Raw genomic sequence first — 13,242 nt, 5'->3', positions numbered from 1 at the left:
TGAAAACTGTCCATACAGTCACAGGATTCTCTAAGGGAACTAAGCCATAGAATGGGTATCTGTTAAAATTGGTTATTACCATATGATCTGCATAGTCCAGCAATGCCGTCTAACGTAGAGAGGCCTAGAACTTGGTAGCTGCTCAGTTCACTGGGCTATGTCTCAGCAGTCCCAGTAGAGCTGTAGACCTGGGCCATTCCTGGAGAGCCATTGTCAAGCACAGAGCTTTTGATGGCTGACCCCATCATGGCTGGAGCAGAGCCTTCTGGGAGCCAGAACTCAGTTCCCATGTTCTTCACAGCTGGATTGAAGTGTCCCTTGGAGTGACAGTGAAATGTGAACAGCCAGCTCTCCTGGAGGCAGTCCAGCTGTATTCCAAAGGACTGGCTGGCTGGCTAGAGCTCCCATTTGAGGCAGCTAAGCACAGGAAGAGATCTGCCATTCAAGTGATGGAGCAGCTTGTCCCCTGAAGTTCTAATTGTTCAAAGATGAAAAGCACAAAACAAGACACATCAATGTGTGTGTGTGTGTGTGTGTGTGTGTGTGTGTGTATACATATCATAGGTTCAACATGCAGTTAGCATTATCAGAAATGCTTCCCGCCCTCTGCCTGCCTGTGACTTTCTCCACTTGTAAGGGTTTGTGTGCTGGGTTGGGCCACCTGTATGACTAAGGGTACCCATCCGTCTCAAGGCCCACCCTCAATATTATTGTTACTGTTGTTTATTTTGTAGGGTTAGGGATTAATTCAGGGCCTTGGAATGCTAATCAAATATCCTCCCACTGAGGTATACCCCAGCTACACCCCAAATCACTGTACAGTCCCCTCTGCTCTGTCCAAGGAACAGTCACAGCCGAGGTCACCTGTACTTTAAAGAGCCATCATTCCTGCCGACCAAGGTAATTGAGTTCGTCAAGTAATGAGTTTGATTATTTCACAGACATCAGAATTTTATCCACATCTCTCTGTTTCTTCATTCAGCATTTGCCACCATTGATGGAACATGGCGACACAGGGTGTTATAATCCTGATATTTTTCCCCCCTTGCTTTTAAGGAATCAATCTGGATGCTATTTTGCAAAATGACTTTGTTTGCCTTAGATTCGAAACTTCATATAAATTCATAGCTGTTGGTTTTGACTCAATATTAAGTATCTAATCCATGGAGTATTACAGGGGAAGAAACCCTATTTTTAAGATTGTTGTTTTCATTTCATGCAGATTTGGACTTAAAACTACCACGAAAGTCAACTGGAAGCAGTTTCTCACAGCAGTTTATGAGCGGCAGGGGTGGGAAGCCAGCAAGACAGTTCCCCTGAAGAAAAGAAGCAGGTATGTTTAAAACCCCGTCTACAAGCCACAGTATGTGTTAGATTATGTTTTTGCATTTATTCAATGGACAACTGTCTTCATTGACTGTCAACGTCTACCTAGCACTGTACAGTTTATAAATGATTTTACATTCTGTTTTCTTGCTTAAAGTTTCCTTAAACAATAGGGATGGCATTCTTACTCATTTCTGGAAAGAAAAACAAACAAAAACCTGCCTGAGTGATACCAGTGGGGCCCGCACACCCGGAGCTGGAAGGGCCCTCCAGCACACACACCTGCTCACAGGAGTCCCTCGGCTCCAAGTGTGTCCCCGGGAGACCCTGTGCAAGCACACACTTGCTGTGTGTTTTACGGAAGGGGAAGACACACTAAGTCACTTTCCTGTTGCTCCGCCGCACACTGCAGTCGTCTTGTTGCCTCAGGCCCCGGTGTTTGTTGTTGCCAATGTCTGCTGTAACTTCTAATGGAAGCTGTAGCAGCAACTCAGACCCAGAAAATAAAGCAGGAGGACTGAGACGGCACTTTAGAATTTAGACTTCAGCTTCAGTGATCTCTTGTTCATACTTCTGTGTGATCTTTACTGATATGAGCCATGAATTAAACAGAAAAGGTGTACACACACACACACACACACACACACACACACACACACACACACACACACACACACAATCATCAGGGGCTTGGAGTGCGCTCTGCCCTGTTGTAGAGCAAAATGCACCACAGAGTTAATTCTGGATCTGTGTCACTGGGGCCTGCCCTGTCTGGGGACTCAGGGATATTTAATGACCTCCCTGGCTATCATCTTTCCAAGTGTCCAGAGTCCTCCTGCCCTGCTGTTGGGAGGCAGCTGTGAGCCCATGTCATAAGCAGTCACCTCCATTTTGTTACAATTTTCTTATCGGACAGCACTTTGTCTAGGGCTGTCCAGAATAAAATTAAAATTTTATATATTTGTAACATACTTTTTTTCCATTAGAGACAAGGTCTCACAGTGTCCCCTAGGCTGACCTTGAACTCATTATCCTCCTGTGTAGGATTAATAGGTGGGTACCATCATGCCCAGCTGCTGGCTTTCATTGGCTTTAACACTGCTGTCCTCCATTGGGAGCAGTGTGTTTCCCAGCAGGCCCTTGGCAATGTCACAGGATAATTTTGATTGTCACATGGGGTGATAATGCCTAGTGAAGTCTGTGGTAAGAAGGTGAGAGGTACAAGAGATCTTCTCGCCATGGAGAAGGCCCCATCACTGTGCCTGGTATCCATGATAAAAGGTGATTTTCACAGTTTCTGGTTGTGCTGACACTAACTTTCGAGACAACCTCTTCCTGTTAGTCACATGACCCTGAGGCACAGAGCCAGCACGCATTTCTGAAAAGGGATAGTAGGTGTGTTCTTGCAGAGCTGAATAGACATGGCATCAAATTCCTAGCAGGCAAGGGAATGGTCCTTTAGGTGCATCTTCCACTCTCATGTCCTATCATGTGGGAGCGGAGGACATCTATTAAAGTAGTGAGGAATGGGAGGCCTACAGCCGAGGCTTCGTTATGAGGGATCATACTTTTCAGTTGGTCACAAAACACTTTGACCAAGGTAACTTACTAGAAAAAAACATTTATTTGGGGCTCATGGTTCCAGAGGATTAGAGTTTATGACCATTATGGGATGGAGCATGGCAATAAGCAGGCAGACACGGTGCTGGAGCACTAGCTGAGAGCTCACATCCTTATCCACAAGTACAAGTCAGGGAGCTTACTGGGAATGGCACAGACTTTTTGAAACCTCGAAGCCCACCCACAGCAACACACCTCCTCCATAAGTCCATGCCTCTTAATCCTTCCCAAACAGTTCAGCCACTGGGGACCAAGCACTCAAATCTATGAGACTATGGAGGCCGTGTTTCTTCAAAGCACCTTCCTAGGGCTGGGTCTCCCTTTCTGATGGGACTTTACAAGGAAGCCTCTGCTCTCAAAGCAGATGGCCCTGGCCTCTAAGAACACTTGTATGGTTGACAGAAGATCGGGGTGAAAAGTCACAGGAGAGAAAGGACAAGAGGTCCTGAGGTGCAAATGGCCTGGCAGAGTCACTGGAGGCCAGGCTGGGACTTCCCAGGCCCTCAGCTGTGAGACCCACATGTAGGCTGCAGTTTGCTGCCTGCCCCAGGGCACTGTAGGCCAGCAATCTTTGGTTTCCTTGCTGGTCTTTTTGTGAGATCAAATTCATGGATTGAAGGCTGTCTGAGTAGGGCTGGTCAGATTGGAGGCCCAGCTCATGGATGCCTGTCAGCATCTCCTTCAGAAAAGTCCTCTGTCAGCTGTTCCCTCTAAGCAAACAGGCCTGCCCCTACATAACTACCCTCCCTCTTTGAAGAAAGGTACTACAAAGCCAGTCCTGCAAGAGTTGTAGGGCACTTGATATTTGCTCTAAAGAACAAACCAAGGATGCAGTCATCTTTGTGTTTTTCTCCTGCCCCTCTGCAGCACTGAAGGTAGAAACCGGTTTCGTAAGGAAAATATCATCAAGAAGTTATTCAAGTACTCAGAGGAGCGCTACGCAGCCCTGAAGAAGGCCTTATTAATTATCAGTCCGGTAAGGACCTGAACCCTTCTCTGGAAAGACCCATGGAGGTAGGAAAGTTAACACTATGTGTGGCCAATGAGTAGAAAGACAGTCAGGAGGCCACTTCCTGTCTATTAAGACATGGTAACCAAAGGGACCTCGTTGACAAGGATGCAAAGACGTTGGAATTCTCATGCACTGCTGGTGGGAGTTCAAGCTGGCACAGCTGCTATGAGGATAGTGTAATGGGTTTTATAAAGATCAAATGATGGAGCATGTGACTCCATACCTAGGTATCAGCCAAGAGAAACAGGCACTTCCTCACAAAGACATGCATACACATGTTTCAGTCAACACTGTTTGTTACGAGCAGACTGGACATAACCCAGACACATACCATGTCAGTACAGTACCAATCAGGAATAAAAAGGAAGGGATGTGGGGAGTGTGTGTGGGGGAGCACAGATGTTCAGGAGGCTGATTTGGGGGATGATGTAAAGATTCTAGTATCTGTGATGGCGGCCACATAATATGTCAGAAGTCAGTAAGAAGTTGTCTGTGATTTGGGATGTTCCAACACAGATTACCATTTAAAACCAAACCCAAACCAGGCATGTTTAGTCCCGTGTGCCTCAGAGAACCTAACTTCCAGAGCTCGGAGTGGCCCAGTGTTTGTGAACGTTTGTGGTAAAAGCTTGCGAAGTGGAGTACAAAGCCCAGCCGCCTGGTCCAGAGCCAGACATGGCCGTGCACCTGCAACCTCGGTGCCATTTGGAAGAAGACAGGGACTCTGGGGCTCGATGGCAGCCACCTGGCTCCAGCTTCAGAGAGACACCCTGTCTCAATAAGGTAGAGAGACATCAGGTCACCTGATAACCTTCTCTGGGTTTCATATATGACACGGGATACCTGTACCCTCAAAGGTACATACACCACACGTGTACCCAGAAAATATTAATAAAAAGAACCACCTCAGGGGCTGGAGAGAAGGCTCGGCACTCAAGAGCTCTCGCTGCTCCTTCAGAGACCTAGGTTCAATTCCCAGCACCCAACTTCCTGTGACTCCTTCTAGGGCATCTGGCACCCTCTTTGGCATCCAAGGGCACCAGACACACTCAGGAACACACACATACACACTTACACACACATATACGCACATATGGGCTCTCACACAAACACATATAAAAGTAAATTTTAAAAATAAGAACTTTCTTAATTTTAAAAATAAAGTTTAAATTCTAAACTTTAGAATTTAAAGACACTTTAAAAATAAGTCTTACCTTTTAGACCCACCTTTTGTCACACCGTGTCAGTCAGTGATGACTGCTGGTGACACTCAGAATGTTCCTCTTCGAGGTAGGGGCCCTGTAGTCCTTCCTTTCCAGGAAACAGGGGATCTTCATTTTCATATTTAGCTAACTTATCGACAGCGTTCGATTCCGTAGGGAGGCGCATGCCCAGAAGGGTTTTCTTTATGTAACATGGGAGGAATTTCTTTCTCAGTGGCTGCCCAGCTGTGTAATCCACGGCACTGGTGATACTGTGGAAACACATCTGACTAATGTTCTGAGTAAATTGGTGAGCGGTAATGGAAGTGCAGGGAAATTCTGAGCCAACAGGCAGGACTGGGAGGTGGAGACCCCAGAGAAGGGGTTGGCCTGTGCCCCTAAAAGGCCTCATTCCTCCGGGCCATCTCCTGCCTGCTTCCTGGGAAGAGCCTTAGGAAATCTTAGCAGCTCTCACCTCTCCCTGCCCTCATCACATGTGGTCACAGGGTGGTCACTGGCTGCTGGTGTCACGTCTTGACTCAGCCTGGCCGAGGCTGATGCTTTACTAATGCTGAGTATGCATGAAGCCTTTGAACGTACATGGCTTTTAAATCCCCCATATTCCTTACGCCCTCCTGCTCAGACGCCCAGCGGACACGTAACATGGGAAGACCTGCGGCACGTTCTAAACTGCGTGGTTGTGAAGTTAAGTGACTCAGAATTCAATGAACTGAAGCAGACGTTTGACCCCGAGGGCACTGGAACAGTGAAGATCAACTCTCTGTTGGACGTGCTGGACGACAGCCCTAAGGTAGGTCCACAGCCGTCTCTGGGCTGGGTGACTCCCGAAACCAAGAGGCCAAGTGGTCTCAGGGAAATACAGTTTGAATAAACCAAGGACTCCACATTTCCCAGAGCTTTCAAGTCACAGCTGAGAGCCGGTTTGGTTTTGGCTTTGTTTTCTAAAGCCTATTCAGGCTGTCACCCGACACTTCTGAGAAAGCAGTCCTGGAGTGACAGGTGCAGAGCAGCGCTCCACTTACAGCCAGGTCTCACAAAGGAGAGTGTGAGAGCCCCATGTGGTGGCCCTAGCACTGGACGGGCTGAGGCAAACGAAGTGCTGTGAGTTTCAGGGCTATCCTGGGCTATGGGGAGTACCAGGCCAGCCAGGGCTACAAAAATGGGGTGGGGGCGGAGATTAAAGAACCTCAACAGAAACGTGTTTGGGAAGAAGTCCCGTGTCCTGAGCTGACACCCCTCCAGGGGCGACCACTCAGAGCAGTAGCTTGCTTGCAGTCACCGCTGCTTTTGACTGAGAAGTGGTTTTATTATAAGTGGCTCTGTGGCGGCCATTAACACTGGCCGTCTTTAAGATCGTTTAAAAAGTCAGATGAGTTGCACACAGGGCTTTGCTGTCAGGATGTTGGGCTGTTCGCCTTCACTCTGGAGGGGAGCTGCTGTGCTGAACACAGACCACATACTGAAGAATGTATAGATATGTCCATGGCTACACACACACACACACACACACACACACACACACACACACACACACACACACACACACACGTACGTTCCAAATCTAAATCTTCGGTTTCAGTCATTTTGATGACTGCTTGCCTGTCTCCTGCACAAGCACAGCCCATACCCAAAGCCACTGGTGGTTCTTCACCCTGCTTCAAAAGTGAGCTGCAGAGTTTTCAGGACCTTTCACAACCCCCGCGTTTGAGCCCAGTTTGAGCCCAGTGTTTCAGTGCTCAGGACTTCTTACCTCTGGAGATCACCTCAGCTTTGCACATCTTCAAACGAAAGAGAACTAAGACATGTACACAGACTCCATGCAGCAGGGGACACGGTGTCTCCTTGATGGAACCTGGGCTGTGACACATGTGCACACACATTGCAATCTGTCACACTCTTAAACCTGTCATACACACGCACACGAGCCCGCCATATGTATATGCATTTACACTTAATCCTGCCATAGGTATGCACAGGCCTGTCATATGTATGCGTACACACAATTAAACCTTTCATATGTGCATGATGTGCATACCCTTAAACCTGTCATATATAGCTGCACCTGCACTTAACCCTATCATGTATATATAGGCACACACAATTTCTTTTATCACAGTTATATTGGAACATAAATGAAGCCTTTGTGAGTTGTCTTAGTGTAGTCATCAACCATGCGCACGTGATAGCTTTGGATAGACACTCTTACATGCTGTACCTGACTTTACCAACAGACACATTCACATTGGTGGCTTTGCAGTCTGTCAACATGCACTGAGCCATCAGTAGCATTTAACGCAGTGGTTCACTACCAATTTTAAAGGACAGTGCGTGTTCTCCCTTGTTATGATCTATGCAATTTCCTTTCAAAAATTTCGCTCCAACCTAGATCAGCCAGGCAGAGCCAGATTTTAAGTCCAAGTCCAATGCTCCCGGTTGCTCCTCAGGAAGGATAATCTTCCTTTTGTGCACTTAGGTGAGGAAAATGTCCCCTTCTACAGACACCAAGACACCTCTGCTTGCGGCTTGGGACTCGGTAAGTACCACTTGTCTTCTGTTTGTGGGTGCCATTCCCATGTGCTCTGAGGGCACCCTGCATGCTGGCGTCAGTGCAGTAAAGGGATTTCTTCCTTCCCCATCGTAGGTAGAAGAGTTAGTGCTTGACGCGCTCACCAGGAACCACCAGGCCTTTTATGGCATGCTGCAGTCATATGACCTTGGGGACACGGGATCCATAACAAGAAATAACTTCAAGAAAGTCATGCGAGTCTTCTGCCCATATCTATCGAATGAACACTTAGCAAAGTAAGTTCACAGGTCTTCCACACCTGCTTTTCTATAGCCTGCTCCGGACACGCGTGGATAGCATCAGTAACACACAGTGCTGTGTCCTCACTGAGCACCGAACTAAAAACGTACCATGTGTAACTTCGTCAGCGCCTCCGTGTAAAGAGGGCAGATAGGAAAGTTAGATATTTACTCTGTGGCCCCAGTGAGTGGGGACACAGGTTCTGTCTGCGTCTCTGGGATCGCTCGCTGGCTATTCCTACTGCTTTTTATTTTTAATTTTTAAGTGTACAGGTGTGTCTCTGCATATATTCATATACGTGTGAGTAGAATGCCTGCGGAAGTCACCCATTCTCCTGGATACTTGAGATTGAGTTTTTTAATTTTTAACTTTGGGCTGGAGAGATGGCTGGAGAGTAAGGGTGCGTACTGCTCTCACAGAGACCCAGGGTCAGTTCCCAACACCCACGCCAAGCTGCTCACAACCACACGGACTCCACTTTGGGGACTCCAGTGCCTCTCACATAATTTTTTTTAAAAAAAATTCATGATGTTAGCCTTTTAAAGGACATGCTCTGATAATTTTTCATCTTTAGGCTCTCCAATAAGTTCCAAGAAGTAGGGTCAGGAAAGATCCTGTACAAGAGATATCTGTTCTCCATCGGCCTTGGTATCCCACCGCCTGGATCCCGGCTTTCTTCTCCAAAGAGTCAGCGAAGTGAACAGTTTCAAATCGAGCAGCAGGATGAGAGGTAAATACAAGCAAAGGTTAGACAGACAGACAGACAGACAGCCGTGCTGCAGTAGATGCTGTGTCAGTTCATGTAGCTACTTCTGTGTCTGCAGGGTTGTGATTGATTAGAAACCATGCTCCGCTAGCTCGCATAGTTAAAGCAGGCATAGCTCTCGCCAATAGTTGAGACCAATTGCTAATTTTAGAAGTAGAAGCAGGATAGTCCCCGAGCTGGGGGACTTGCTGAGGTTGGCCTAGTATGGACAACCTTGGACCTCACCTCCCAGACAGTGTGACTGCTTTGTGCCTGCATGCCCCACCTCTGTCCCATCTCCTCCCTCAGAGAAGTGGGAGTCTTCCTCACAGCCTAACATTTCTTATAAAGCACACCCGTTACCAGAGCTAACGTCTTCTAATGTGGATGGGAGAGCTGATAAAACAAGAGGCAGGTTGAACTGCCTGAACTCTCAACCTAAACACACTGGTGAGTTATAAAAAAGACCAGACCGGTGAGGGAGAGTCAGGCTTCTCTTCCTTTTAAAAAAACACCAGTTTGATCTAAAGATGCTGTTTTAACTGCTTGTTCCTGGCATGTCATGCCTGCAGGAGTGGGGACACCCAGCAGGTGCCATCTTGTCATTTCTCTATTACAGGGTCCTTGAGCATGAGATGACAGAGAAAGCTTAGACATCTGGCAACATGTCTCCCTAAAGCCAGGAGGAGTAATGACAGTTAATCTGTTCATAAAGGAGGCTTTCCCAGAGGGAGGACTGGAACTTTGCTTCTCATGGCTGTCCCATGGCTGTCCCATTCTTTCTGAAGGGCACAGGAGACTGTGGACAGAGGGGAAAAATTATCTTCCAACTGTATACCCTCTCGTAATACATGTTGTGAATTAAGTTGATTCTACAAAGCCACTCAGGTTAACTATGGCCTCTCTGGTCTACCACAGATGGCCCACGATGCTTTGTCTAGCTTGAAGCCTCCCTGTAGGCCCTGACTTTGTTTCCCTAGTGTGTGAAAGCATTTTGTGTTCAATAGAACATGCAGCCCATTGTGGTGGTGAGTCAAGGCCGCAGGAAGGTGAAGCAGCTGGGGACATTTCACCCACAGTCTGGAGCAGGGAAAGACTGCTGGTGTTCGCTCTCGGTCTCCTTTTTATGCAGTTCAGGTCCCCAGCCCAGGGTACAGTGCTGCCCGCTTTTACTGTGGGTTTTCCCATCTCATTTAGCCTGGTCAACATAATCTTCAGGGCCAGGCCAAAATCAGTCCCTCCCAGGAGTTCCTGTTGGCTTGTCTCCAGGCAGTTCTAGATCCTGTCTGGCTGACAACCCTAATCATCGCAGCCAACCAGCCTCAAGCTATTCCCATCCAGCTCCAAGTTGAGAGGCTCAGTGTGAAGACAGTTCTGTCCTTCCCCAGTGTCTGGCCACTATACAGGGACACTGGCACCCACTCTACAGATACGGTGCTGCCAGACCGCAGTCCTGGCCCTGCAGTCCTGAAGCACAGAAAGGAAGCCCCCATCTCTGAGCATGTCTGTCCACTTAGGATGGGCGAGCAGGCATGCTCTGTCAGCTGATGGGGATCACAGTGTCTACTTGTGGTTTCAGAACCCAGCCCCTGGAGGACAAAACCACGGAGATCAAGTACATGACCAAGGAAGAAGTCATCGATAATCTCAGGCGCCGGATCCAGCAGAAGGACTCAGTGTTCAGACAGGAGTTCCTTAGCATCAGCAAAGACCCCGATGTAAAGATCAGCCAGGAGGAATTTCGGAAGGTAGGATCCGGTCCACTGTGGGGCGTCCTTCCTGCCCGGGCGCGTGTGCTGCTTCCCACTGGCGTACGCACTTCATTCATTCATGCATTCATTCATTCATGCATTCATTCATTGTTGCTGCTCGTTTATTTCATAGTGGGAAAGGGGTTGGTGCATGGTAGAAGAATTCACAGGCGATGCCACCGAAAGACCAGTTTATTTAACATACCAAGAGGGGAGCAACATAGCGGGGCACCAGAGCCAGCTGCCGCGCGCAGACTCAAGTGCAGAGGCGTGGCTTGTCGCTCAGCAGAGCCACTGTATTTCCAGGTGTCACTCAACAGCTTCATGAGGGCCCCACATCATCTGCTTTAGCAAATTCCCTCTGACAATATTTCCAGTATGGCTGTGGCTTGGTTTGGGTATTTAAACCTTTCGAACAACTTTCCTTGATGCATTGTTGGGCTGGCCACGTGTACCTGGTTCTATGCATTGGGGACACCCTGGGGGTGGGAGTACAGAGATGCTTGGTCACTTGCACACGAACTCACACACGCACGCACGCAAGCACACACACACTCACAGTGGCATAGAATCTGGGAGAGGTAGGGTGTGTAGCCAGCAGCTTTGTTCCAGAAAAGCCTCAGCTTGAGGGGCCCTGCACAGGCTTCAGAATGCTTAAGATTCCTTCATCGAGCACTCCAGCTAGCAGCACTTTGGCTCGTCCTCTGAAAGGATCTCAGCTACTTTGCTGTAGTGTCCATGTGGACAGGCTACAGTGCAGTGGAATCAGTTTCTAAGAAGATAATATTCACCCGAGCGCCTGCTGTTTGCCTGATGTCTACCTGGAGGCCAGGCATAATAATGGGCTCCCAGCATGTGCTAGGTTAGAGACCCCCGGAGTGGCATTTCAGTGTACCTCAGAGGAGAGCCTGGTGATGGGAGGGACGGGGAACCTGGAGCTCCTAGGTAAGGTCAGATAGCTGAGGAAACCACCTCTGCCTCTCTCCTCACAAAACAAAGGATTTCTAGTGGTGAGGACGAGAGCTCAGTCAATAAGTTGGCCACACAAGCATGAAGACCCAAGTGCAACCCCTGACAGCCATGTAACAAGCCTGGCGTGGTACACAGCTGTAATCTCACCACTCAGAGACAGAAATAGACAGGTTCCTGGGCTTTCTGGCCGGCCAGGCTAGCCTGATTGTCAAGTACCAGTTCCCTGCCCTACCTTTGAAAAAGTACAACAGCACAACAGTGAGGTAGATGGCACCAGAAGATGATGTTTGCTGTCTGTGGCCTCTACGTGCACATGCGTGCCCAGCCACACATACACCAAAGACGTCCTGGACCTAATACTTAAGCATATAAGGACTGTGGGGATGGGCTTGGGGATGTATAGTCAAATCATGCTCAGAAATTTAGGGTTAGAAAAGAGGAAAGGTTCAGATGGCTCCAGTGTCCTGGCTTGGGGACCAGATGCCTAGCATGGTGGCTAATGTCGGTTGCCAACTTGACACACCTAGGAAGAGGGCATCTCACTTGAGGGGCTGCTTCTTGTCAGACTGCCTGACGGTCATGTTTATGAGGCACTGTCTTGATGCTAATGTGGGGGGGGGGGCAGCCGGCTGTGGGTAGTGCTGTCCCTGGGTGGGTGGGAATGGACTCTATAGGAAAGGAAGCTGGCTATGAGCCAATAAGCAGCATTCCTCCATGGCTTCTGATTCAAGCTCCCGCCTTGAGTTTCTGCTGTGCTTTCCTTCAGTGATGGACTATAACCCGCCTATAAGTCAACTAAACCCGTTCCTCCCAGAGTTACTTTTGGCCATTTTATATAGCAACAGAGAAGGTACCTGGGACTGAAGTGGGCAGTCAGGACTTGGTGAGAACATCTCAGAAGAATGAGAGCAACTGTGAGAAACTGGTTGCAGAGGCTGCAGGGCAACTGGGCCCCAGTCACCTGACTCGCAAGGCCCCTTGCCCGGATTGTTGATGGTACCCTATGTTCCCGGTACCCATCTTCATCCCTAACGCATCCCTAGCAGTGTGAAGCATTGTCCTACACAGTGCTGTGTCCACCGCTCAGTTCACAGACTCATGGCACAGGTCCATCCATGACCATTCAGAGTGCAGAGGGAGTGGCAGGGGCTGTGTCAGAGCAAAGGCTGAACTTTCGAGGCTGGCTGTGAAGGCTCGCCCGGACCCTTGCTCCCGTCTGGCATCTCTGTGCATCTACAGCCACCAGCCTGGTGGCGGGTTCCCCATCTTAGAACTCTGTGTTTGTTGCACACAGCCCCAACCAAAATTCTCCTGGCTTCCAGCCTCGTGTATTAACTGCCTATCTGACCTCTCCATGAGCTGCTTACGCAGCCTCCCAGGATCTCAGCATAATGTTAACACTCTGTGCCTCTGTTAGGGACGAAGGATTTATTCCAGATGCCAAGCCTACGATCCTTAACCTTTATTGATGCTTTCTTCCAACATCCACATCCAATCTGTTCATTAAGGTCTGTGGCGTCCTTCAGTATTGGTCCAGACTGTGACACACCCCGGTTTTCTGTCCAACACCATGTGGTTATAGCAACCTCATCCCTGGCCCATCTGAACCCTGTTCCACTAGTTTGTTCTTGGTAAAGCAGCCTGGGAGTCCCCCAGTGAGAGCCTCCGATGGCTTCCTTCTTGTCCAGATACTGCACAGCCAGCCAGTGTGGCCTGTGAGGCCTGCGTGCTCCACCACCACCTCATCCCTCCTCAGGTCTGCCCACTCTCCCCTATCTGACCATGCT

General features: G+C 48.8%; 1 protein-coding gene across 1 annotated transcript in view; it reads left to right on the top strand.

Moving 5' to 3' along the window:
* Positions 1–13,242, top strand: part of Efcab6 (EF-hand calcium binding domain 6) — a 182,008-nt gene that overhangs the window by 101,684 nt on the left and 67,082 nt on the right. The window contains exons 11-17 of the mRNA XM_032918784.1: positions 1,223–1,333; positions 3,814–3,922; positions 5,804–5,971; positions 7,655–7,714; positions 7,823–7,983; positions 8,562–8,717; positions 10,312–10,480. Coding sequence (XP_032774675.1) covers positions 1,223–1,333; positions 3,814–3,922; positions 5,804–5,971; positions 7,655–7,714; positions 7,823–7,983; positions 8,562–8,717; positions 10,312–10,480 — 934 coding nt within the window. The remainder of the gene's footprint in view (positions 1–1,222; positions 1,334–3,813; positions 3,923–5,803; positions 5,972–7,654; positions 7,715–7,822; positions 7,984–8,561; positions 8,718–10,311; positions 10,481–13,242) is intronic.

This window comes from Rattus rattus, chromosome 1 (genome assembly GCF_011064425.1).
Source record: "Rattus rattus isolate New Zealand chromosome 1, Rrattus_CSIRO_v1, whole genome shotgun sequence".
Classification (NCBI taxonomy): Eukaryota; Metazoa; Chordata; class Mammalia; order Rodentia; family Muridae; genus Rattus; species Rattus rattus.
Note: the sequence above shows the minus strand (reverse complement) of the source record. Positions and strands in the feature narration are given on the sequence as shown.